Genomic DNA, 25,567 nt, shown 5'->3' on the forward strand with positions numbered 1-25,567 from the left:
AATAATGAATTGAAACATTAAACTTTATAAGAACATTAAAACCATTCTAAGAAACCGTCTTAGACATTTATAATTTGCGTCTCCCCTAATTACGATACGATGATCGTGGGACGGCATTCCCTTGCGCCAGGCCGCAAATAGCGCCACGCTGGTATTTCCCCTCGTATCTACGTCGCCGCCGCAGCTGGCGCAATACATGAAATTCCTTTGCTCATTTAAGCAGTTTTTCTGGATTTTCAGTTCCTCCAGCATATTCCGATATTCCGATAAAAACTTCAGTTTTGTGCAACACCATCTGTTTACGTATCACGATAAATTCACGTTTTCTATCTTTTACAAGCGCTCCAAACGCTGGCCGATTGTTTTGTCTACAATGTTCCCTGTAATGGTTCTCAAAAATGGTTTAAGTTGCACATTCGCAAAAACATTTGTAAACACTGTTTACAAACATGTGCTAGAGTGAAATTGTGTGTTTGGAAACGATGGAGAAAAAACTTAAGCTGTTGCTAAATCATTAAAAACAGCTTTTCTTGAATTATTGGGAACATGCATTTAATTTCATTCAAGCGAAAAAATAAAGCATGTTTTAAAACGAATTACACCTGAAGATGGACCCACAGGGTCCGAAATGCATCGAGTAATTAATTTAACACGAAAAGTTCTGACTGGAGGCGTTTTTTAATTCATATATCGAATGTTCATCAATGCTGATGCGTTAGGATATTCGTTACGTCAATTCATTTTCTGCAGTGTGTGGGCACTTTCTAGCGCTACAAACGATGCGCTAATCAGGTTTCTTGAAAATGAATATTAAGTCTTAGGAGGCTAGTATATTTTTAATCGTGACAAGAAAGACACAGTTACGTATTGAAAGCTTACCGTATAATTGTAGAAAATGGTGTTTTGGATTTTGAAGAATCTTAAAATTCTGGAATTTTGTGAACATAATTTTGAAATATTTTTTTCTAACAATTCTGAAGATGGGCAGCAGTAACTTGAAAATAATGAAAATCAATCTGCAGGCTGAAATTGCACACTTTTGTACTATTATTCTGTTTAATTGATCTTGGTCTTTTACGTCTCTGGCGATCTTTTGATTCCCTTTCAGAATACAATCTTTATTTTCTTCGCAACTTGTTGAACGTACAGGCTGAACAAAATCGATTGCAGGCTACATCCCTGTCTCACGCCGTAAATACTGCTTCAGTTTCATGCCCTTTGATTCCTGTACATGCAGTGTCATTCCTGCACAAATTATGGGTAATATTTCACTCCGTGTATTTATGATTCCGATCTAAGTAAATTAAAATAGCTATTTAAGTCACCGTTGAAAAGCGTGGGTTTGCCTTTCCGGTCCTCAAATGGAACAACATCTGCACATCTTTCCTACCTCCTGACGTCCAGAAGATAAGGTTTGATGTCCGCACATTAATCCACTCTCATAAAAACTGTTACCTCGGTAACAGCCTTTCTGCAATCAATACACAGTACGGAGGATGCTGTGTGAACTACTGGCCCAACAACAGCGAGTTAGAACCATCCGCCGTAGCCTGAAGCAGGGCGCGCACCAGCGATTTTTCGATCGATCGGTTTTATTCGGTCTATGAAGGATATCAGTGTGTGCGCAACTTCGGTAACCAGACTATAATATATTACGCGTATGGCCTGTTTATGGATGCGTAGTGTGCGAAACATGGACAGCGGCTGAGATAGAAGTCTGACATACTCATCCTCGTAATGTGTTACAGAAAGCTTGAGGGTCAGATGAAGTGATCGAGCTAAGGACGAAGACGTCCTGAAACGAGTCAGCGATAATAAAAATGTCTCTTGAAAAATGTAATGAAACGACAAGACAGAATGGTTGGACATATTACAAAACGAGTTGTTGCTGAAAACGGATCTGACCGAGATGGCGCAGTGGTTAGCATACTACACAACATTGAACGACGACAGTTCAAACCCGCGTATGGCCATCCTGATTTCCCTAAGTCACATCCTTTTAAAGGCATAGCGGATTTCCCCCCCTCCTTCCCTAAATCGAGCTGCTGCTCCATCGGTAATGCCCTCGTTGTAGACAGGACATTGAACATTAATCTCCTCCTGCTCCTCCTCCTAAAAACAGTAATCGAAGGTATGGCACAGATCCCAACAACCACAGGGGCAGGCCTAGATGTGTGTACGTAAGACAGTCATAGATGTTGTGCGATAAGTAGTTATGCTAAGATGAGGATAGGTTGTCTGTGAAAGGAATGGAGAGTTGCATTAAATGAACACTGGATAGTTCACAAAAATATAAATTTTGAAGAGTTAGCAAGCTTTTGTTCTGTTATGAAATTGAGAGCATATCAAGGGATAGTACTAAGGCAAGTGAAAGGGAGACTCGACATATCTGAGAATTTTCGGAACTACAGTACATCACAATGTCAGCCCCTGACTTTGACACGATGTTGGCAGTATTTAATCTGAAATCACCCATCAGAATGTCGTTTGTGATGATGTACTTTAAAACCTGAAAGTATGTTATTTGCCTTAATGCAAGTACTATGTATATACATATACGAAATGAGACCTTATGTACAACGTGTTTAAAATTTCAAATACAACTTATCGACACAGAATCATTGCGCAGTTTCTACAAAATGCAAATGACCAACACATCCGCGGCCGTAAACGAAAGTTGCGTGCGTGACCCCCTCTGCCGACGATCGATCCAAAATTGTCTGCTGCTACGGTTTATTATGGATCGATTTTTTCTACCTTTCATGCGAGAACTACTATAGAACACTATCATAAAACATTGTTATCGGCCAACTGAAAACCGTTTCACGCGCGTCGAGCCTAAGACAAGTACCACAGACGATCCGAACGTAAAGCAGATTTAATGGAGGCTAGGTGCCATTTTGGAGAGCTACTCATGAACTTTGCTGCTCTCGCCTGAGAAATTAATTTTTTCTAGTGTATCACTACGCTTTTAATCTTATTATACGATTTTGAATGTCTAATTTAGAAGTACGTCGTTTTAAGACCTGAAAGAAAAAGGAAAACAAAAGAAAGCGGCGTCGTTGCACTACTGCCAACAGTCACATCTCTGCTCAGATTTTCAGCTGACGTCCTGTTAGGCATGTTTCACTGAAACTAAACGTCGTTTTAAAGGTTTTGTTGAGTGAACTACTTAAAAAATAAAATTTTTCACCTCATGTAACCCGATAATGCACAACAAACAATTCTGATTCTAACGTTTCCTTAATTTTAATTGAAGATCTTGTAATGGCAGTAACCGAAACGACAAAGAAATAGCATCTAGATTTTTAGTCAAAAAATGAAAATCTGAAGGCACATCTACCAATTAACCTGAGAGATCACATCGAAAGAACGTGTGTATGTGTCTGAAGTCTCGCCTACAATATAGAGCGCCTAGGGTGCTTTAACTTTTCGAAAGACAAAGCAATAGTCAAACAGATCTTAACTATTTCATTCTTCAGACAATACTACTTTAAGCACCTAGGGTGCATGAGCTACCACGCTGACTGTGCTACAGTTATCACAGTTCTGTGCCCTTCCTTCTGGATGTATGGGCAAGGTTTTCCCCCCTCAATTTCGACTGCATGTCTCCATTCAATTCCTCGCACTTATTTGCGCCATAATTTGGTTGCCACTTCCCCCAGTGTTCTTAGAAATGTCATCAATCTCTTCTTCCTCTTTTTCTTGCAAAGCTTCGAGAGCTCTTTTTTATACTAACTCTAGACGCACTATATTCTCAAAATCGACAACCTTTTCTTCTATCGCGTGATGAGGTAGTCCCTCGCCCCTTCATAGAACCGTTCTATGTACCCTTTCCAACGATCCGCTCTCGTAACAGTGGAATTCTTTTTCCACTCTTAACGTTGACATTCTCCAAAATTGCACACAGGAGTAATTATTAAAATGCAGCAGTTTTAACTTACATATCTGGTGGTGTTGATATTGTATACAAAAACTTCTTGTATTCTTTATCGCCAAAAAGTTATTTTAGCGGAAACTATTGCAGAAACAGTTCCACAGCTTTTATGAACCGTAGAAATGACATGTAACATATAAGCTGCTTATCAATTTAGACTTAATATTATATTTTTGTTTTTATGTACATATTGTTTCTATTATTAATACCATATTTTCAAAACATTCTAAATGTCTTTGATCGTTTTGCACAATAAAGAGTAAATTTAACGGCAGCTTAATGTGTTACGTACTGTCATTTCTAAAAACTAAGAAGTTGATGAGACTACTGCAAAATTTTACTCTAGTAATCAAATTCATGACAGTTCCCGGCTGTGTCGGAGGTTTTCTCCGCTCGGGGACTGGGTGTTGTGGTGCCCTACCGTTCGTATCGACATAAATGACATTTCCCTACTGCGATGGCTGAATGGGCACCTCCCCTAAAGCTAATACGAGGGTTGAATGAAAAGTAATGCCTCCACCTTCGTTAATTGGGTTTGGATGTGAAGATTTTAATAAATCAAACGCAGAAATAATGTGATCTTTAATCACCAATACTCACTTTTCCACATAATCACCAGCCAATTGGATACATTTCATCCAACGATGAACAAGTTTTCTGAAGCCGTCACGGAAAAAGTCGACACACTGTTTGCGCAACCACAGTCTCAGTTCTCTTAATAATCAGAAGCCTAATGATGATTCGCCTCCTGTCCGAATGGAGAAAGGCGTCACCTTCATTCTAGTAGCGCGAGAGGAGTTCCTGACAACGTCCTGAACCAACCTGTCAACATTTTGCTTGTGAAACTCTGGTTGCTGTCATTGGACGTCCAACTCTTGTCACGCAGGTCAGATGTTTCCGCGTCAAGATCTTTAAACTAACTCCCCCAACGACGCACAGTACTCACATCAACACAATCACCGTAAACTGCTTTCATTCTCTGACGAATCTCCTTTGGGGTGACACCTTCTGTTGTCAAGAATTCAATGACTAACCATTGCTTAAATCGTATTGACCGACCGTCTGCGCAGTGTTCCATACTTTACTCTGTAACAATACAACCGTTCCATGCTAAGGCTTCCCGCTAACTGGAGCTGTAAGGAAGGGACTATGGAAAAAGCCAGTACCTGCCGCGTACCACTGCTGCCAACTGTTGAATTACGAAGGTGGATGCATTACTTTTAAGTAAACCCTCGTAAATCGAAAAAAGAAAATAATACTACAAATACACTCCCGGAAATTGAAATAAGAACACCGTGAATTCATTGTCCCAGGAAGGGGAAACTTTATTGACACATTCCTGGGGTCAGATACATCACATGATCACACTGACAGAACCACAGGCACACAGACACATAGAGACAGGCAACAGAACATGCACAATGTCGACACTAGTACAGTGTATATCCACCTTTCGCAGCAATGCAGGCTGCTATTCTCCCATGGAGACGATCGTAGAGATGCTGGATGTAGTCCTGTGGAACGGCTTGCCATGCCATTTCCACCTGGCGCCTCAGTTGGACCAGCGTTCGTGCTGGACGTGCAGACCGCGTGAGACGACGCTTCATCCAGTCCCAAACATGCTCAATGGGGGACAGATCCGGAGATCTTGCTCACCAGGGTAGTTGACTTACACCTTCTAGAGCACGTTGGGTGGCACGGGATACATGCGCACGTGCATTGTCCAGCTGGAACAGCAAGTTCCCCTGCCGTTCTAGGAATGGCAGAACGATGGGTTCGATGACGGTTTGGATGTGCCATGCACTATTCAGTGTCCCCTCGACGATCACCAGAGGTGTACGGCCAGTGTAGGAGATCGCTCCCCACACCATAATGCCGAGTGTTGGCCCTGTGTGCCTCGGTCGTATGCAGTCCTGATTGTGGCGCTCACCTGCACGGCGCCAAACACGCATACGACCATCATTGGCACCAAGGCAGAAGCGACTCTCATCGCTGAAGACGACACGTCTCCATTCGTCCCTCCATTCACGCCTGTCGCGACACCACTGGAGGCGGGCTGCACGATGTTGGGGCGTGAGCGGAAGACGGCCTAACGGTGTGCGGGACCGTAGCCCAGCTTCATGGAGACGGTTGCGAATGGTCCTCACCGATACCCCAGGAGCAACAGTGTCCCTAATTTGCTGGGAAGTGGCGGTGCGGTCCCCTACGGCACTGCGTAGGATCCTACGGTCTTGGCGTGCATCCGTGCGTCGCTGCGGTCCGGTCCCAGGTTGACGGGCACGTGCACCTTCCGCCGACCACTGGCGACAACATCGATGTACTGTGGAGACCTCACGCCCCACGTGTTGAGCAATTCGGCGGTACGTCCACCCGGCCTCCCGCATGCCCACTATACGCCCTCGCTCAAAGTCCGTCAACTGCACATACGGTTCACGTCCACGCTGTCGCGGCATGCTACCAGTGTTAAAGACTGCGATGGAGCTCCGTATGCCACGGCAAACTGGCTGACACTGACGGCGGCGGTGCACAAATGCTGCGCAGCTAGCGCCATTCGACGGCCAACACGGCGGTTCCTGGTGAGTCCGCTGTGCCGTGCGTGTGATCATTGCTTGTACAGCCCTCTCGCAGTGTCCGGATCAAGTATGGTGGGTCTGACACACCGGTGTAAATGTGTTCTTTTTTCCATCTCCAGGAGCGTATATTAGTCGAAGTGAACAACAGTCTACACTCTTTCGTAAGGTGGGCGGAAGTCGGGTGCATGAAGAATGAACAGCAGTACTTACGAAGAAGACGAAGTTGAAGAGGCAGAGGCAGTACTTCGCGAACGCTGTTCCGCACCCGCTGGACATCTTGCCGCGTGCAGGGGGTCTCGCCAACCGATGATAGTTGCGCATGCGCCGTCCACCACCCTGCAGGCAAGAAACACACAATCAGACATGGAAACCACGTAGGTCACAGTCAATTTCTGGTGGAAACAATGGTAAAGGACCGTTACAGGCTCAGGATGAAAGCTGCAGGTCGCTATAATGTATAGTTTAGTTTTTGGCGATCTCCAAAGGTGGCATTAGCGACAACTACAAAAAATCTTTGGCAGAGAGGAGCACTTCCATATTTTTCAGTCATCTGGTCAGCAGCGTTGTTTTTTCCCTTTTGCTGTCTATGTGACTTAGGCATTTGATTAACAGCCCACGTCTGTGGAATAGGTTCCGTTCTGAAAAGTACGTTCACATTTGTTAATGGCATGTCAGATCATCTTTATATGGGACAACATCATTAAATCAGGAATACCTCACACTCACGAGTAGTACGGCAATGATGCAGCAGTTACGAACGGCGGACTACGCTACATCCTGACTGATTTTGGCAAGAAGTTGCATAAACAGAGGTATGAAAAACACTGGAGAAGGATATGAAAATATCCCGTCCAGGACGACCACCGAAGGATGAACATCTTGACAACTCTGGAGTTTTAATCAAACCCGACATTTATTTATCAAGTCCCAGTCGTTCAGTGTTACGTCTCGATTATGAACCAAGCAATGATACTCAATTCATTAGCCGAAAAAGACGCACTTCGTTCAATCTTCGATTTGTTTTCTGAGACCATTTCAGAACATTCGAGATGAACATAAAAATTAGAACTCAAAGTTTTAAACATGTTTTTCAAGCTCAAAGACAAGCTTAAATGTTCTCGAATCTACTTAATTACGCAACAATAAACTCAATAAACTAATGTGAAATTCTCTATCTCTCTCATTTCTTTGTAGTCCAGCGAGAGCGTTCATAAACCTTCGAGAACGTTAAAGGAAGCTCTACAACTTTCTCGAAGGAACATTTTGGCCGGTCTCTGCCACTCGAACGATTTCCAGCTGATTCACTGAGCTCTAATAATAACTACGTTGGTGCGATGACCTTTTTGACACCCAGATTTTCAAACTAAACCCTAGCATTAAGAAACCGCAACATCCTTCGTGAATGGGAAATGGAGGACCACCAAAGCGTATAAAACCCATGGCGATGAGGGAGTGGTTTTAGGTTCACGTTTACAACTGCAGTCACACACATTGAGCTGTTTCATGCGTTCTCAAACCGTTCGTGGATAGCAAATACTGGACAGAAGTTGGTAGCTGTTGGCCACAGTTTACTAAAAGGGCCAGGTTTCTTGGCCACTGTCTTAGCGCCTATATTGTAAAAAATTGACCAGGTGTGAATAGAGATCGCGCACTGATGGTTCCGTACGAAGTTTATTATCTTTATAGACAGCCCATCCATTCCGGAAATGGAGATCTCTACGATTTTTGCATGTAATTCACACTGATATCGGCAAGATATCGGTCCCACAGACTTCAAAACTTTCGAGTTTGAAGTCTCAAAACAAATGACAATTTTTTTGTATAATTACAGATTAAAAATTTTCCTATTTTTTCCATTGGCTGTAATGTGAAACCTTGCTTCTTGGCAAATTTTTATGCTTGTATGTCAACGGGAAGTACTCTGTGTTTTGATGAGACTTTGCGAATATCAACATATGTGACAAAGGGCAGTGTGTTGATTGTATTTACTTAGAAACCACTTTTTTGCATCGCGAAAGCACTAAAACTGATTGTGGTACTGAATCCTAAGAACTACTTCAAATTTCTGAAGTTTTATGACACACCGTTTACATGGGCTCCCGAAACAAGATTTCGTAAACCGATTTCCCGGTACCGCCTCCGAGTGGTCATGTTAACACTTCAAAATCGATTCTGGAAATCCGCTTCTAGTTCCCGGTTTTTTCATTCCGTAATGTATTTTCGCTCACGTGTAAACGCAACCGGTTTTGAAGCGTTCCTGGACTGTCAAGTTACGTCTTGCCTTCAAAATATTGGACAAATATGGACGGGTGAATTATTGTGCAGTGAACGAGAAGCAGAAACCGACTGAGCACAAAACTGTCTACCTCTAAGTGAACAGAAATAGGGAATGTGCTGACCGTTAGAACGGGAACAGCTGACTTAAAAACGTCACATTTAACTGAGCTAGCAAATCCGCTTCAGACGGGAACATGTACACACGACATCGAAATTCGGTTTTCGTCTTTCGAAAGATGTGTCGCATGTAAAGAGACAAAACAGGAGCTCAATAGGCTTGCTTAAATTTAGATGACTAATGAACCTTATCTGAATCATATTGTTTTTATCAATGTTGTTACGTCTTCTGTTCTGTTTAAGTAAACCAATATGTTCCGAAATATGACCTCGTTGTTTTACTGTTACATCATTTTTAGATCTATTGCAACTGCTTTCCCACTTTGGAAAGCTTTTTTTTAATGATGATGTTAATTTCAGTTAGAGATACTTTGAAATCTTGTGTTTGTGTCATTTCATTGCCTTTTGCTGGTGTATGGTCATGATTGAATACCATTCCTGCGTGGCCCTGTCCACTTTTACCTGTTGGCCAATTGCATTCCTTTTTTGTCACTTCTTGCTTGTTATCCAGGATATGTCATAAGTGTCCGCATCGTACTGGACCACTGCTAAGATCTAAATGCACTCTTGTTATCTGATAATATTCGAGGCTTCTTAGGTGCGACTGCTCAGTACGTCGTTTCTCCTCGAAATTTATGTTTCCGCGGAGAAACACACACTTCGTCGTAGCTAAATTGTGACACGCATGGGCCTAGGCTAGGCAAGTACACTACGGATCGCCACTGGCTGTACTGAGCAGCATTAAATAGCAGGCGCGCCGTTGTGTAAACAGTATGTGTGTTACGCCTGGCGTTTACTGCGTTTCAGCTGAGCAAGGAGCCCCTGTTACGCCCCATTAAACACTAATGGCACCACGGATCCTGCCCTGCATCCACCCCGTCGCCCTTGCGGCCCGCATCATCCACAACCCGCAGCCTCTGAAATCCCCCAAGTTTCGAGGACAAAAACATTTTGTCTCCCCAACCCCAAATACGTCCTCGCAGTAACACGCTTCCAACTGCTGACACTGGAATGTGATACCAATAGCCTTTATAACAACGACGCACGGTGGTTTGAATTGGACGCTCTTTACGCTACGGTTACTCAACTTTAAGCATGACAATGCGCTATGAAGTCTTCATTGAAATTAGTAAAAACGAACCGGAAACTGAATTCAGTTCTCTTCCCTCGCCCCCCCCCCCCTCCCCACCTCATTGTAACTGGATTTCCCCCGACTTTTCCAACTATGTAATTTTTTCTCCTATTAATGCAAACTAACGTAAAATTTAACGCACGAGTGATTAGAATCTAAGTCCCAGTTTCAAACCGCAGTAAAAAAAATGCTCACAATGGTATCAAATTTGATCGGAATACTATCAAAGAAAAGGGGAACGTTATGGACAACTATGTACGAGGAAAAATATGCAAAATAAAAGATGCCTGATGCACGGCTGTTCTTCAGTTTGCGTCTGACGGGTGAGACGGTCGACTTTGCTACCTCAATGCAGCTTATGCGGTATTTGGCCCCAGGACAATTGAACACCATTTTTCCCTTCCGATGCGATATATCCTTGCCGTGCTTGACGGGCTTACGTAAGTACCAGTGCCACAAATGTTGAATGCCAAACTTGTCCAGTAATGCACACTGCACACTGCGGTTGGGTTAATGTGCGACCCACACTATATCCGTTGTATTGCTATTCGTTTGCTATCTATAGTGGAACCACTTTACGTTATGGCGCTTACCGATCATCTTTGCTCAGAATAACGCCAAATTCGAGCGATGATTTTTTCCAGATATTTGACCTGGAACTTTAATTATTATTACTCTGTATATCCTCTGAATACCGAAATATGCTGTAAGCTGAAATACATAAAACCTTCTTAAGACTATCTGATAAGATTTTTTTTTACCCGAGTGCGGAAGAAGTCTGCTTGTCGCTATTCCGTCCGCAGTTTACATGATGAACGCTATGCTACGAGACGTTCAGCCTAACACACACAAAGTTTACAACGCACTGTGTTGTACATATTTCGGTAGCCATACTTACGAAATAGTAATAAAATCCGGGTTCCAGAACAAATATTGGATCTACCAATTTATTTATATGATAAACAAAATGAGCAACTTCAGAAGGTTTTGGTAATAAATTTAATATCATAAATGGCGACTGGCTGCTGCACATTTATCCTGAGTAATTAACGGTTAGCCGCATTTCACTCCTATCTTCACAAAGAAAGGATTTCATAGTGGGCCTCTACGGCCGCTTGGGGCTGCTGCAACGCCGGGAGCTCGCGTGGTCGTTAGTGGGGAACATGGAAGTCCAGTAATAATGTCATCTCGCCGGCGCGCGCCCTTTGTTTCATTTGATTTCTCGGAAAGGCGGCAGAGCGCTCTGGCGTCGCACCCACCTTCTCCGACAGACGAAGCGTGACAATGAACGAGACCTCCATTGACTGCATCACAAAGCGAGCTGCTGGCAGAGGCGGCGCAGCTGCAGGTGCTCGTTTGAAGTACAAAGCTGATGGAGCCTTCAATTACGCCTGTGAAAGGGGAGAGGCGGGCTCCTGATAGCTCGCTGCGGCGGGACGACCAAAGAAACACCACCGTTACGTTAACAGTTAGTCGCCAAGCGCCACGAATTAACAGTTGTGAGTAACGGAGATGTATTTCAAAAGTCAGCTTAGCCTACGTGCGACTTTTGAGGTTCTAAAACGCGGATAAGAAACCCGACATTGAATCGCGAGGTAAAAGTTTATTTTGCTCTGAAGTAATAAATAGTGTAGGTAATATTATTGTAACGATATGAGTTATCCGGTTGTGGGACGCTTTCCCCCCCCCTCAGATTATATCTTCTTGTTACGACGTTCTATCGTATGCTACTGCTTTTCGCCTAAAATGTCTCCCTCCAGGAAAAAAGTCTAATGAAAATACAATTTATTCTCGCGTATGTGTCAAACAATCCTGTCACTACTCTGCGTACGGAAATTTAAACGACGTACAGATAAAAATGAAAAGAGCCGGAAAGTATGCACTATATTTCACGCAACCCTAGACTTACGGAGCTATCGCTAATTTCACATAGCTCAAACTTGAAGTGGGAACAACATAAACCTAATTCATACGTAAAACCACCACACTGTAAATATTTAACAGAGTTTATTCGTTTGAACGAAGCTCGTTGGTTGTATAGTGCACGAAAAAGTTCCGTAACGTACGAAGTGAAAGAGTGGAAACGCAGAAATAGGCTAGTAGCGCTACATGACGATTGTGTCCAAGTGAATGTGAAACTTTCTTTACCGCATCCATTGCGTACTGCAAAGGCTAACCAGGAAAACTTGCGGCGGCTTTTTCAAACATTCATACACTGCCGTCTGTTCTAACCTCTGGGGGGAGGGAGAGATTTCTGTAACGTACCAAGTGAAAGAAGGTGGTAACTATGAAAATGCCGGAATAGACTGGTAGCGGAGGCAGGATGAGGAATGTTACAAATACGACAATTTTCTGCGTTAGTTATTTTTTTTAATACCGCTATGCGTTTCTATGATTCGCACCATCTTGAAGTGGAGAATGATTTATTTAGATAGCTGGTGTGGCCGAGCGGATCTAGGCGCTACGGCCCGGAAACGCGCGACCCATACGGTCGCAGACTCGAATCCTGCCTCGGGCATGGATGTGTGTGATGTCTTTAGGTAGGTTACGTTTAAGTAGTTCTAAGTTCTAGGTGACTGGTGACCTTAGAAGTTAAGTCCCATAGTGCTCAGAGCCATTTGAACATAGCTGGTGTTGGTTAAGAGAACAGACCTCTTGTCACAGTAGCAGACGAAAGGCAGTGTAGGTTATGTTAAGTCTTTTGAGGGGCGGTATAGTGTAAAATGTTCGCATGCTGCTGCCTCTTATGTCCTCTCAAGAGTGTAAACATAATGTACAATGTAGAGGACAGACATTAGGCAGCATTATGCAGGTATTTTACGACTATTCCGAAGACCCAACATAACCTACACTGTCCCTTGGTCTGCTGCTGTGAAAAGACGTCCGCACCATTCACCAACACCAGTTACGTAAATAAATCCCTCTCCACCTGAAGATGGTGGTGTGAACCATCGGAAGGCGTAGCGCCAAAGTAAGTGCCCGATGGAGAAAACTTCTGTATTTGTCAGTAGTCGCAGCCCTCATAATACCCTCAATGGACAAAATATTCAGGAGGCTTGTTGGTAAACCTGAGTATGTCTGAACATCAAATTTTACCTTCACTGATTTTTCAGTAAGGCTAACGTAGGAGAAATCAATATATTGGTTGGCCCCGCTAGGAACGTACGCATTCTAGATTTTAACAGTGGGCCAAACCGTGATTCACAATGCCTGCCGTGCCTGTCTGCTATTGGTGTTGTTTGAGCACCTCCGTGACTCTTTCGCGCCTCTGAGAACGAACTTTTAACGCTGCTGTTCTTTCGATCTTTCTTGGTGTGGATCCCACACTGGCGAGCAGTAGTCAAGTATCGGGCAAACTAGGATTTTGTTAGCTTCCCCGTCGCGAGTGAATACTAACAAAGTATCCTTCCCAGGAATCTCAGCCTGGCGTTAACCTTTTCTGCCGTCAGATTTTTGTGGTCACTCCGCTTTGTGTGTACGGCGCGATTTACTGCCAGACAATGAAAGTGGCTGCAACCAGTGAGATTGGCAATTAAGTAAACATAATCCAAATGGGCTTTTTTCTTATTTTGGGAATAATAAAAATCAGATTCTTGACCGCTAATGTTGTCTTTTTAGTCCCTCTTGACCCGAAAGTGAAATGTTATATCTGAAGTATCACAGTGAGGATCTTCGGTGGAAATTTAGTGCCCTATATTTGCAGGTAAGCAGTCTTTGGCACTTAACAGACTGCGGAACAAGTTTCGTGCCGCTATTCTAGCAATGGCCCCTGTGCATGGAGCTCCTGGACAGCATCAGGAGTGTGGGGAACATCGAAGTGGATCTGTTGAATTGTTAAGCAAACACTGTAGTGATTCAGTGGTCCGCCGACTGCGTCGCGTCTTCCGCGAAGGCTGAGCAAACTCGGCTGTTGCAAGGGGAACTGAGCCGCGGCAGTTTATGGCTCTGATAGGAGTGTGTGAACAGAGATACTGCCGGCCCCAAACGTCTGCAGTACGCGCCCTGCCGAGAGCTGGAACTGCGCAACTGCGCTACGGCAGTTTAGCAACTGTTCGGTCAAGTCCGCCTTTAGCACTTAAGGCGACTTAGCTCACTTCCTTCAGCCATCCGCCGTCATATCTAACCTACAACATGAACCTGTTAACTTCTGAAATTTTCTTAATTCCAGTCAACTGTCTAAGAATGTCTATGGCATCGAGTGCTCTACAGATACATAAGAACTCTTCAGTTTTCGCTGCAGCACGATTGAATCTAAATGACAAAATCAATTATTTCTCTCCGATACATTGGAATCATTTGAAGTTTTTCCACCAAGGAGTATTCAGTTTCCCGTAAGCTAAGTGTGTGAATAAATGTTAACACTTTGCCGTCCGCACGTCTCTTACAAATTTATTCGCTTGGCGCCAGTCGCCTAATTCGGATTACTTGGCTTCTTGCCGGCCGCTTGTCACCTTTCCGTTGATGACAAGCTTCAAACACTGACTTTCGCGCGCTTTAATTTTTCCGGAAATCCTCTATTTTGCCGTATCGTTCCGCAAACTCTTTTCTTTTCAAGTAACTTTTCTGCAAGTTCTACACTGTTATAATAATTATCCACGTAGAGGTGATGTCACTTTCCATAAGATGTCTAGAGTTCCATTACAGTTTTTGCTAAAGGATGTCCAGCGCCGGAATATATCTCGAATGAGGAAATGTACCCCGTACTCGAATCACACAGCATCCAAAACAGTATGCCATATTTCGTAATTTTCGACGGATTGTAAAGTTTAAACTTAACTGCCCACGCCAATGTATCATTCCTTTATCAAGTGAGATGTTTTGACTTAGATTAAAAGTTTCTCTAAACTTTTTGGAGAAATAACCAATTACGAATTGCGCTTTGAAAAGCCAGTCGCCATTAACCGGTTTGTTGTTGTCGGAAAACTGATCATATATTGTCTGAATCGGTTGCGGGACACGTTTTGAGAAATATCGGTGTGTCTCAACGGATTCGTTGACCAGTAATCATCGCTTTTTTTTTTTTTTTTTTTTTTTTTTTTTACAATTCCCATAAGGATAGCAAGCCCAAACAATTTTCTACGTTCGGGTCCCGTAGCGTCGACAAATTTGGCATTTTTTTTATCCAGTTTCCTTCTATTGCAATTTTGTTGGTTTCGTTGCTAATACATTCAAATAGATCGTTCCCAGTATATAATTCTACGATATCCACGACCCTCTGCATATCTTTGGGAGATGTGGGCCCGGAGATCCTTCGAATTTATTATTGGTCCTCAGTAAATCGTAGTCTGCCTTCTTCGCTTGATTCATCCGAATCAGTTGCAACCGTAGCGTTCGTCGAATTATTCTTCGACGTACTCCCCTATCTTCCTACGATTCTGCCTCACTAACTTTTTTTTTATATCCAATGTCTTCTTCCCAATCTGCCTAGTCGTCCGCAACGTCAGAAAAGACGTCCGCGCTTTCGTCGTAAATAATCGTATCGTCTCTCGTCTGCCATGGTGAAAGTGCCCAAGTTCTTATAAAAACGAAAAACTTGTTGACGTGTGTAATGTATTGTTACCTAAACAAAACACCGACAGAATTAAAATGATACTAAAGCCACCGGCCACTGAACGATACTATGCTCACGACACCACTGGTGTCGCCGACTGTTGACCGCTATTTCGCGTACAATCAATCACTGGAGAAACATGTTCTATGCAATACATACCGAGTTTTTATGTTTATGTATGCATTCCTCTAACTCAAAGGCGTTTATATCGCTACGAGTATGGAACATTATTCAGTTTACTACGAGAACAGTTACGAGGGTAGGTCAATTATTATCCACAATTTAGTTATTTTGTTTATGTTGGTACTACCGTTGTTTTACGTTGATGACGCATGCTTTGTGTATTTGTTATATCTTCGCAATTTTCAAATTGCTAGGTTAGTTTCGTTATAGCTGTCTTGCTGTTAATCATGGCTGCTCCTCTATCTATTTGCACCAAAGAAGAGCAGCGTTCAGTAATAAGTTTTTTGCGGTCGGAAGGCGTATCAGGGACCGAGATTCATGGAAGACTTTCGGTACAGCAAGAGAATAGTGTTTTGCCACAACGGACTGTGTACGAATGGACTGAAAAGATCCGAAATGGTCGCACAAGTGTTAAGCACGATGAAGAAACTATCGAGCGTTCATGTGAAATGATTCTCTCAGACGATTAACTATTGAAGTGGCACATCATCTGCAAATTAGTCACGGGTCTGTCTACGAAATCATCCACAACAGACTTGGGTTTCATGAAGTTCGTGCAAGATGGGTTCCAAAACAACCACACAGTTGCTTGAACAAACGCGCTGGTACACCAGCAAAAAAAAACAACTTTGGATCGCCATGGTAACTATGGGGACAACTACTTGGACAGGATCATTACTGATGACGAAACGGATCCATCATTACGAGCCGGAGAGTAAACGGCAAAGTACGGAATGGGAACATTCAAATTCGACGTGTAAGAAAAAGTTTAAGACCCAGCTCACAGTTTTTTGGGACGCACAAGGTCCAGTACTGGAACATTATGGGGAAAGGGACACAACAATAAACAGTGTACGTTACAGTGAGATGCTTACTGCCAAGCTAAAGCCTGCAATTCGAAGCAAACGCAGAGGTTTGCTGTCAAAAGGTGTTGTATTGTTGCAAGACAATGCCCGTCCGCATGCTGCTGCCCACACTGCTGAAACGCTCCAGAAGCTCAAATTTTGGAGTACTGGATCACCCTCCATATAGTCCCGATCTTGCTCTTGTGACTCACTTGTTTGGTCCACTCAAAAAGGCATTAAGGGGCCGTCGATTTGCCTCTGACGAAGCAGTAAAAGAAGCGGTGCCTTCGTGACTCGCAGCTCAACCGAGAACTTTCTTTTGTGAGGGCATCAGGAAGCTTGTACAACGATGGGCCAAGTGCGCTGAAAGGCAAGGAGACTATGTCGACGATGTTCTTTTAAGTTTCCTGTTTGATGGCAATAAAATTTTATAGCTGCTTTGCGGATAATTGACTTACTCTAGTACATAATTAACCGGCAAATGTAGATCATGTTACTGGCACACATTTTAGAATGACGTCTCCAAAACAGTGTGATGTAATGTAGATGCCTGATGGTACAACGGCGAAGGTCGAAAACAAAATTTTTCTTGCGTATATCTCATAAGCACTTAATATATCTCTAAGACTTGACACTGTCAGGGTGAAACAGTGACACAGTTACAGAGAGATACTGACAGAGTTAGTCAAGGATATTGGCACAGTTAGCAAAGGAGAATACGTGAAATTTTACACCACACACATGAAACCTTATTCCCAGTTGAAAAGTGGCTCTGAGCACTATGGGACTTAAGGTCATCAGTCCCCTAGGACTTAGAACTACTTAAACCTAACTAACCTTCGAACCTGAGACAGGATTCGAACCTGAGACAGGATTCGAACCTGAGACAGGATTCGAACCTGAGACAGGATTCGAACCTGAGACAGGATTCGAACCTGAGACAGGATTCGAACCTGAGACAGGATTCGAACCTGAGACAGGATTCGAACCTGAGACAGGATTCGAACCTGAGACAGGATTCGAACCTGAGACAGGATTCGAACCTGAGACAGGATTCGAACCTGAGACAGGATTCGAACCTGAGACAGGATTCGAACCTGAGACAGGATTCGAACCTGAGACAGGATTCGAACCTGAGACAGGATTCGAACCTGAGACAGGATTCGAACCTGAGACAGTAGCGGTCGCGCGGTTCCAGACTACAGCGCCTAGAACCGCTCGGCCATCCCGGCCGGCATCCCCCAGTTCGTGGACGAAACAGTCGTCGCTGAACGAGAGAATGAGAAATCGGATAAATCCTCCCACAATTACTGTAATTCTGACAATTTTTCCTAAAATTCGGATATTTTAGCATACTGTGCCAGAAATGTATCACAAGGAGTAGATGTTTCGTGACGAGCTACCAGTATTTCTCGAGTGTAGGAAACACTACAGCTCTTGTCGTCTTGCGGATCTGGTGTCATGTCAAGCACAGGGCGGGGAAAACAGAACTCGGGGAATGTGTATAGTAGACTACCACGGGATTGGATCTTCACTGGGGAGTATCACATGAGATGCAGTAAATGGCCACCTTTCCACCGATGAGCTCGAGTTATCAAAATGAAACAAGTAGCAACTAGGACTGAGGGATAGCAGCAACAGTTTTCAGTGTTCGGCTGTAGCACTTTCAGTGTTTGAGCATTTTTGGAGTGCACCTGACCCTTCATTTATCGCAGGAGGCGCCTTGATTTTATAAAATGCTCATTCATGAACTTATTGCACTGCACTGGACGTCCTCTGCCCCTCTCCCCCTCCCCTCCTCCTCCCCCCTCCCCCTCCCCCGGCTATCTCTCAACTCACACTATTTAACTTTGTCCCACAGCCATGTGAACACGTCATGAGGTTCGGTTTATGACCGATAATTTGACTCCGCGCTACCTCGATACCTGCTACTAATAACGAACTGTGGGGTACCGTAAAACGATCGTGGTGTCACACTGAAGTCGGCAGCGCACATCCATACGATACCACAGACATGAAAGATGTCTCACTGTGACCCCACAACGACAAAAGATAAGTTTAATCAGACATGCCCTCCCTCTAGGCACAACAGTGTCCTCGCATGGAGGTCATTATAGAGTCGAGCATGGAAGCACTTTGTCCAGCTCGTGACCTCAGCTGAAGCACTAAGTCTGAGATCGAAACAAAGTACAAGATGAACATTTCACTTAAAAGCAGTTTTTCAATTACTACTTTAATAGTGAACGACACTTTTCAGTTATCAAACTTGTGAGTGTGTGGCTTTTATTTTGTCAAGCTGCGCAATGAATTGATCCAACAAGTACCCTATGTCTCCTGCAAGAAACAATTTCCACTTCACGCTACTACAGAAGTCAGACGCTCCGCATGTACCAACAAGAAATGCTTGAAAAACATTCAGCAACAAATATCTTCTGGAGTCGTCCGCTGTAAGGAAAATACACAAAAATATTCTATATTCTTTCGTAACTAGTGGGGTACTTGGGTACTGGAGTATTGCTAGTTAGTGTACGAAAAATATTAAACGCACGAAAAATATTACTTATTGCAAGAAAATTCTGAGAAATTAAGTGAAAATTTTTCTTATAGAATAATAAATTTCCGTCTTTTCGGAACAGTGGATTGCCTCTTGTGGATATGAATGTTATTTAACAAAGTATGGAAAGGTTCTTTTCTCTTTTCTTTAAGAACGTTATTTACTCGGCACAATGGCACAACTTGAATAACTTTTCTAGGTACGGTCAGGACTGTCGCGTGAGAAATGTAATGGAGTGTGCTGTTATGGAGGACAGATGTGGCTCGCATACGCTGTAGCTCACAATACCGTGAGCTGCGACAACCCCTGCCTGCGTCGCTCGCTGCCGACAAATAGCACTACTATCCCTTTCTATCTGGATTGACCTTCGCCACTCAAACTCTCCCTACGCCTTGATGAAGTCAAAGAGTCTTATCCGCCCCTAGTCTGACTATTGGCTTGGTACACCGGTCAGATAAACAGTCCACTACGGTGCCACTCAATATTCGCTCGCAGGCGCTTAACTAGTACTCCGTGTTTACACCGCACAATACATGTAGCGGCCAACACAGTTAACAACGTTTAGTCGCGAGCGACTGAATGTAAAGTATGACTCCAATTCGCTAACGACAGAGGTGCTCTCCCAGTGACGTACAGAGGAGAGACTTTGTTCCTCACTCTTGGCGTACATGTACGAGAGCATTCGCTCGTTACGTGTTCCCGCTTCAAGAGCGACAACGGAACGGCCCCTTTGTCTGGAAAAATTGGAAGGGTACATCATTCGCCTTCTTCCTTCACTCCTCTGGCTCTTTGTATCAGAAATATTCCGCCAATCAGCATTGCTCTTTTAAACGGAAGAATGAAGTTTCGTTTAAGTCGACCAATGCGGAAAGATGTAGCATCTCCATTACGCGTCTACTGTCGTCCTGTGAGAACTCCGGAACTTCGCAGTAGGTCCGTCAAAAAACGCGTCTTCTGGGTGCCCCCACATAATGTAGCAGTATTTGCTTTTAAGTCGAATACGGAGGCCGTTATCCCTTCGCTCTGGCAAAAGCTGTCCTCTCTCTGGGCGATCGCTTCGGTCGAAGCAGCTGTGCGTGTACCCCTCTGAAGGGACGGACCTTCCAGCAGGCCAGCTGCCTCCCTAGAACAAAACTTCCTGTGGCCGTTCATGTTGTGTATGCCAGCCTCCACTTTTTCAACCTCGGTGCGGACTTGCGATTTACTTATTAGATTTGCATATTACTTACATGAATTCATACAAAATTGACTAAACATTATCGAGTTTGGGTTCGAATGAAGAGTGTAGCTGTGCAGAATACGATGGTGAGGATGGAATATGTAAGAAATGACGGTCAGGAGACCACACCACCTAACAAAATCCCCTGTGCAAAGGATATACCAAATTAAGTAAACCTTTTTATTTATTGATGTGATTCAGTGAAATAATATTGCGTATGTTGTACTTCCAATGAGCCGTCTCCCATGGCCGGCCAGACGCTTTTAGTTTCTTCCCTTCATAACACTGTGAATACGACTTTTTTTCACCTTTCTACTGCTCGCGCACTGCCTCAAGTTGATCGACTTTTGTAGGACGTGGCACAGAGTAATCTTACATACATATTCTTGCTTAAGAGGCTGCAGCTAGTAAGACCGACGACACTGCCATGACGATACCTCTACTTTCCAGTAGATGGAGAAACGTCGATAAAGCAGATGCGATGATGAAGCTCGAGCGACACAGTAAAGCAGCTGGTGGCGCGGGGTTTATCTGAAGAGCCGAGCGCCATGTAGACAGCTTCTACCACTCGCCGCTGGCCTACTTGGTGGCTGGTAGCTGGCGCGCCATAAAAAGCAACGGCAGGAGCACCACTCCATTCCATTCCATTCCGCTGCGTTCCCCCCGGGAGACCTCTCAGCGCTACCGACCGCCATGTTTCCCCCACTCCACATCCCTCGGCACGCGCCCGGGGAGACAGCTGCTCACCATAAACAATGGCGTCCAATTCACGCTACGCAGGAAACGCAAGGAACACCTACAATTTTCAATGTATTCAGCCCTTCGGTGTACATCATCTGAAATGCGAAGCTGTTTAGAGTATGTCCGAGTAAAGCCTGGTTTGCACCGGAATAAACAAGCGATTCGCCTCTGTTTATAGCTAGCGCAGTATACGCTGGCCGATCGCCCAACGCGCTGGGCTTGTTCATTCGTTTGTTTGGAAGTGCAGGCCGATAAGTATTTCCCACTTTTTTTGCAGGTGAGCGATGACAGAATCGAGGCATGCACCCTGCAATCTTACTCAAACGATTTTACAGAAACCACGTGGTAAAAAATTTAATTTTTTACTTATAGCTTTATAGGTTAAGGTTCATGATGGTGTTTAACAACAACGACGCTGTGCTATTGTACATATAAGTAATTTTTTTATTCTGATTTTTCGATAAACTTGTGTAATTGATGTTTTGATTTCAATTTATTTTGTTTCATGCCATTATGTTAAGGAAACTGTAAACAAGTTTCAATGTGAATATTAATGTATACGTCAAATGTCAAGTAATATTGTGATAGAACTGAAATGTAAGAAATTTTGGAACTGTTGTAAGATGTTTAAAATTGTAACTGTGCGTCTAGGCAATGTGTTAGGATATGTAGAATGCAAAACCTCGCGTGAATACCCTGTCTGCGGTAAAAGGTGGATGGCAGGCGAGCGCGGGAACATGCGTACGGGCACTGCACGGCACAACGGGCTCAGCAACAGTAGTTGGTGTTTGGCACTGGTTTGAGCAACACCACCTGAAGCGAGGAGGCTCTCCTGGAAGACATAGCTTCACTGAGCCTCGGGTATGCCGTTCCAACGCCCACACAGCATGGCAAAATTCCATAGGCACTAAATGGAAAAGTATTGCGACGCTAAGGAGAATTGAAGTGCCGATACGTCAACAGCCATAGCTCTGTGCCTCGCCGCCCGCCAACCGGCGCACCGATAGTAGCAGGTTGAAACTTTTAGTACTGTATGCGTATGGATCAGAGAGTGAACTGTGCAATAACAACCTTAATTTTATCAGAACTTTACCATCATTTAATTATCCTCACAACTAACCTGGACAGGGTCCTTTCCAAATATTGTGCAATCCGAGTGTCTACATCTACATGACTACTCTGCAATTCACATTTAAGTGCTTGGCAGAGGGTTCATCGAACCACAATCATACTATCTCTCTACTGTTCCACTCCCGAACAGCACGCGGGAAAAACGAACACCTAAACCTTTCTGTTCGAGCTCTGATTTCTCTTATTTTATTGTGATGATCATTCCTACCTATGTAGGTTGGGCTCAACAAAATATTTTCGCATTCGGAAGAGAAAGTTGGTGACTGAAATTTCGTAAAAAGCTCTCGCCGCGACGAAAAACGTCTATGCTGTAATGACTTCCATCCCAACTCGTGTATCATATCTGCCACACTCTCTCCTCTATAACGCGATAATACAAAACGAGCTGCCCTTCTTTGCACCCTCTCGATGTCCTCCGTCAATCCCACCTGGTAAGGATCCCACACTGCGCAGCAATATTCTAACAGAGGACGAACGAGTGTAGTGTAAGCTGTCTCTTTAGTCAACTTGTTGCATCTTCTAAGTGACCTGCCAATGAAACGCAACCTTTGGCTCGCCTTCCCGACAATATTATCTATGTGGTCTTTCCAACTGAAGTTGTTCGTAATTTTAACACCCAGGTACTTAGTTGAATTGACAGCCTTGAGAATTTTACTATTTATCGAGTAATCGAATTCCAACGGATTTCTTTTGGAACTCATGTGGATCATCTCACACTTTTCGTTATTTGGCGTCAACTGCCACCTGCCACACCATACAGCAATCTTTTCTAAATCGCTTTTCAACTGATACTGGTCTTCGAATGACCTTACTAGACGGTAAATTACAGCATCATCTGCGAACAGTCTAAGAGAACTGCTCAGATTGTCACCCAGGTCATTTATATAGATCAGGAACAGTAGAGGTCCCAGGACGCTTCCCTGGGGAACACCTGATATCACTTCAGTTTTACTCGATGATTTACCGTCTATTACTACGAACTGCGATCTTCCTGACAGGAAATCACGAATCCAGTCGCACAACTGAGACGATACCCCATAGGTCCACAGCTTTATTACAAGTCGCTTGTGAGGAACGGTGTCAAAAGCTTTCCGGAAATCTAGAAATACGGAATCAACTTGAGTCCCGAAATGAAAAATTAAATTTTGTGTTAATAATAATTATTTGCAGACCTAGCTATGATAGAATGATCTTTAAAGAAGTGTTTTGTTAATGAACCAGTAAATGAATAACGAAGGTCTAAAGAAGTTGAAAGATAACTTTAGTATCGATATAGTAATGAAGTTTATTATTTCGAGACATATTTAAAGGCATTTAAATGAGCAGTAAATAAGATGAAAAGATTAGTAACTTATATACTGGAAACCTTGAACGGGTAATAAATTCAGTAGGCCCCTAATCATTTTTTTAATACAGCTATTATCACAGTTTCAGGGTCCCCCCCTCCTCTTTTATTCATTTGAATTCTCAAGTGTTCTAAATTGGTTTGACAAGCAAAAGTTAAAGTCGATATACAAGACAAAATTTATCAGTCTTTTATCTTTGTGAAAATTGACATTTTGTGTGTGGCTCGAAAGTGCTATTTCTAGAGTAACCTATGCCCGATTTTAATCAGATTAATAGACAGTATAAAGTTTTGTAGTATACATTATAGTGTAGTGTTATGTATTCATAGTTTTTCCATATGAGTACAGAACGTAAAACTATCAGTCCAATAGATTTTCTGGTTTGAAAATTCTACTATATTATGCAGTGTTACTACTACTTGTTTTGCATTAATATATACCATCTTGTACAGGGAAGAAACTCAGTTAATGCCTAATTAGGCTGGTGACCATATTATTAACTAATTGGTTGCATCTTCAGAGTTGCTTTCGGTCCATCTTGACGTGTAATTGCATTTCGAACTTACTTGATTTACCGTCATTACAGAGTGGATTTAAGTCTGATTTGCCACCATTCAGGTACACCCGGTCGATATCTATACGAAAATCCTCTCTCATACGGTGAACCCCGCTCACTTATAACACAGGCTTTAAGCGCGGAGGTTACAGTGTGCCAATCATTTCGTTAATGGTCATAGTTATTGTGATATTTACGTGAAAGTAAGACACTGCGCGAAATTCGGTACAGTGTGCAACGAAAAGGAGAAGTCGCTATAATTTTGCGTTTGGTGCATATTATACAATATGTTGTTGAGTATGAAATTTAGCTAACATATTGCATTTTTTTAGACTTCGGTAGAGGTATGCATCTGTCACTCGTCTCGAGAAAATTGATCTGCTGTAGAACACTAATTTGCGATCGCGACGCGCCTGCGATAAAGCTAGAGTGAAATATCCTAAACATTCCTCATATATCGTAAACTTTTTCTAATATCGAAATCGGGTTTTGGCAAATGATAGCATGCAAGGAGGAGAGTATTTTACCATATCGTAATTATGTAAAACTTCATTATCTACCTTCTTATTCCAATAATTACAGACTTTTTCGATAAAAGAATATGATTTTTAAGGGCCATCGAAAGCTGGTGAAATGAGAAATGCTTTGGGTTTTGAAGCAACATATGTGTAGATGTTTCACGTTTTTGTTTTATCGAGTATGCGCTTTTTCGTAAGCTACTAGCTTATCTTTTCTCTAGTCCCTCACTTAATAAACTTAATAAATCTCTCGCAGTTTTGTCTGCACAACATGGTGTGGTGAGGCTATGTAAACTCTGCGTGTTTCGGCAAAAGTAAATTTTGACAAGGCAACCAGAGAAATATGTACTCTTCATTCTCTACTGATGACTCTTCTCTGACAGTCACAAATGGTTAACAAGTCAGGCGAAAATAAATCGCTGCATTTTCGGCAGATTTCTTTTTAGATATTAACGAAATCAAATGCGACATTTTTTTTATGGTTAGCATGCAGTCGCGATGGAGGGGCCCTACTTAATATTTGCAAAAAATTTGAGCGTAGACTTCAGTTTAGAACGGCACTTCTCCGGCTTTCGGCACTTCCCTATAGCGAGCGCTCTGAGCGACCCCTCTCTCCCCACACTTCCCCAGCCGACTGCACATCTAGGAGCTATACCACCTTTCGCTGCTATCTTTGAACAAGCGTTTACGCTGGAGCGAGTGAAAGCTAACACGAGAAAATCAGCATATCATTAAACGCAGCGTTACTTTTCCTCTCCCCTCCACCACAAATTAACATAGCATGTACCACAACTGCGATTCCGTGTGGTGTGAATTCTTTCGGACATGTCCGTAACAACAGAAACCACATTGTCATTTAACTGACTTGCCGCACCTTCAGTGCAGAT

At 43.2% G+C, this 25,567-nt stretch overlaps 1 protein-coding gene across 2 annotated transcripts in view; it reads right to left on the reverse strand.

Moving 5' to 3' along the window:
* The window catches only part of LOC126336777 (CD82 antigen-like), a 277,993-nt gene that overhangs the window by 115,909 nt on the left and 136,517 nt on the right, over positions 1-25,567 (reverse strand). For both annotated transcript variants that reach the window (XM_050000790.1, XM_050000789.1), the window contains exon 2: positions 6,721-6,846. In XM_050000790.1, coding sequence (XP_049856747.1) covers positions 6,721-6,831 — 111 coding nt within the window. In that variant the 5' untranslated portion in view covers positions 6,832-6,846. The remainder of the gene's footprint in view (positions 1-6,720; positions 6,847-25,567) is intronic.

The sequence above is a fragment of the Schistocerca gregaria genome, chromosome 2, assembly GCF_023897955.1.
Source record: "Schistocerca gregaria isolate iqSchGreg1 chromosome 2, iqSchGreg1.2, whole genome shotgun sequence".
Lineage (NCBI taxonomy): Eukaryota > Metazoa > Arthropoda > Insecta > Orthoptera > Acrididae > Schistocerca > Schistocerca gregaria.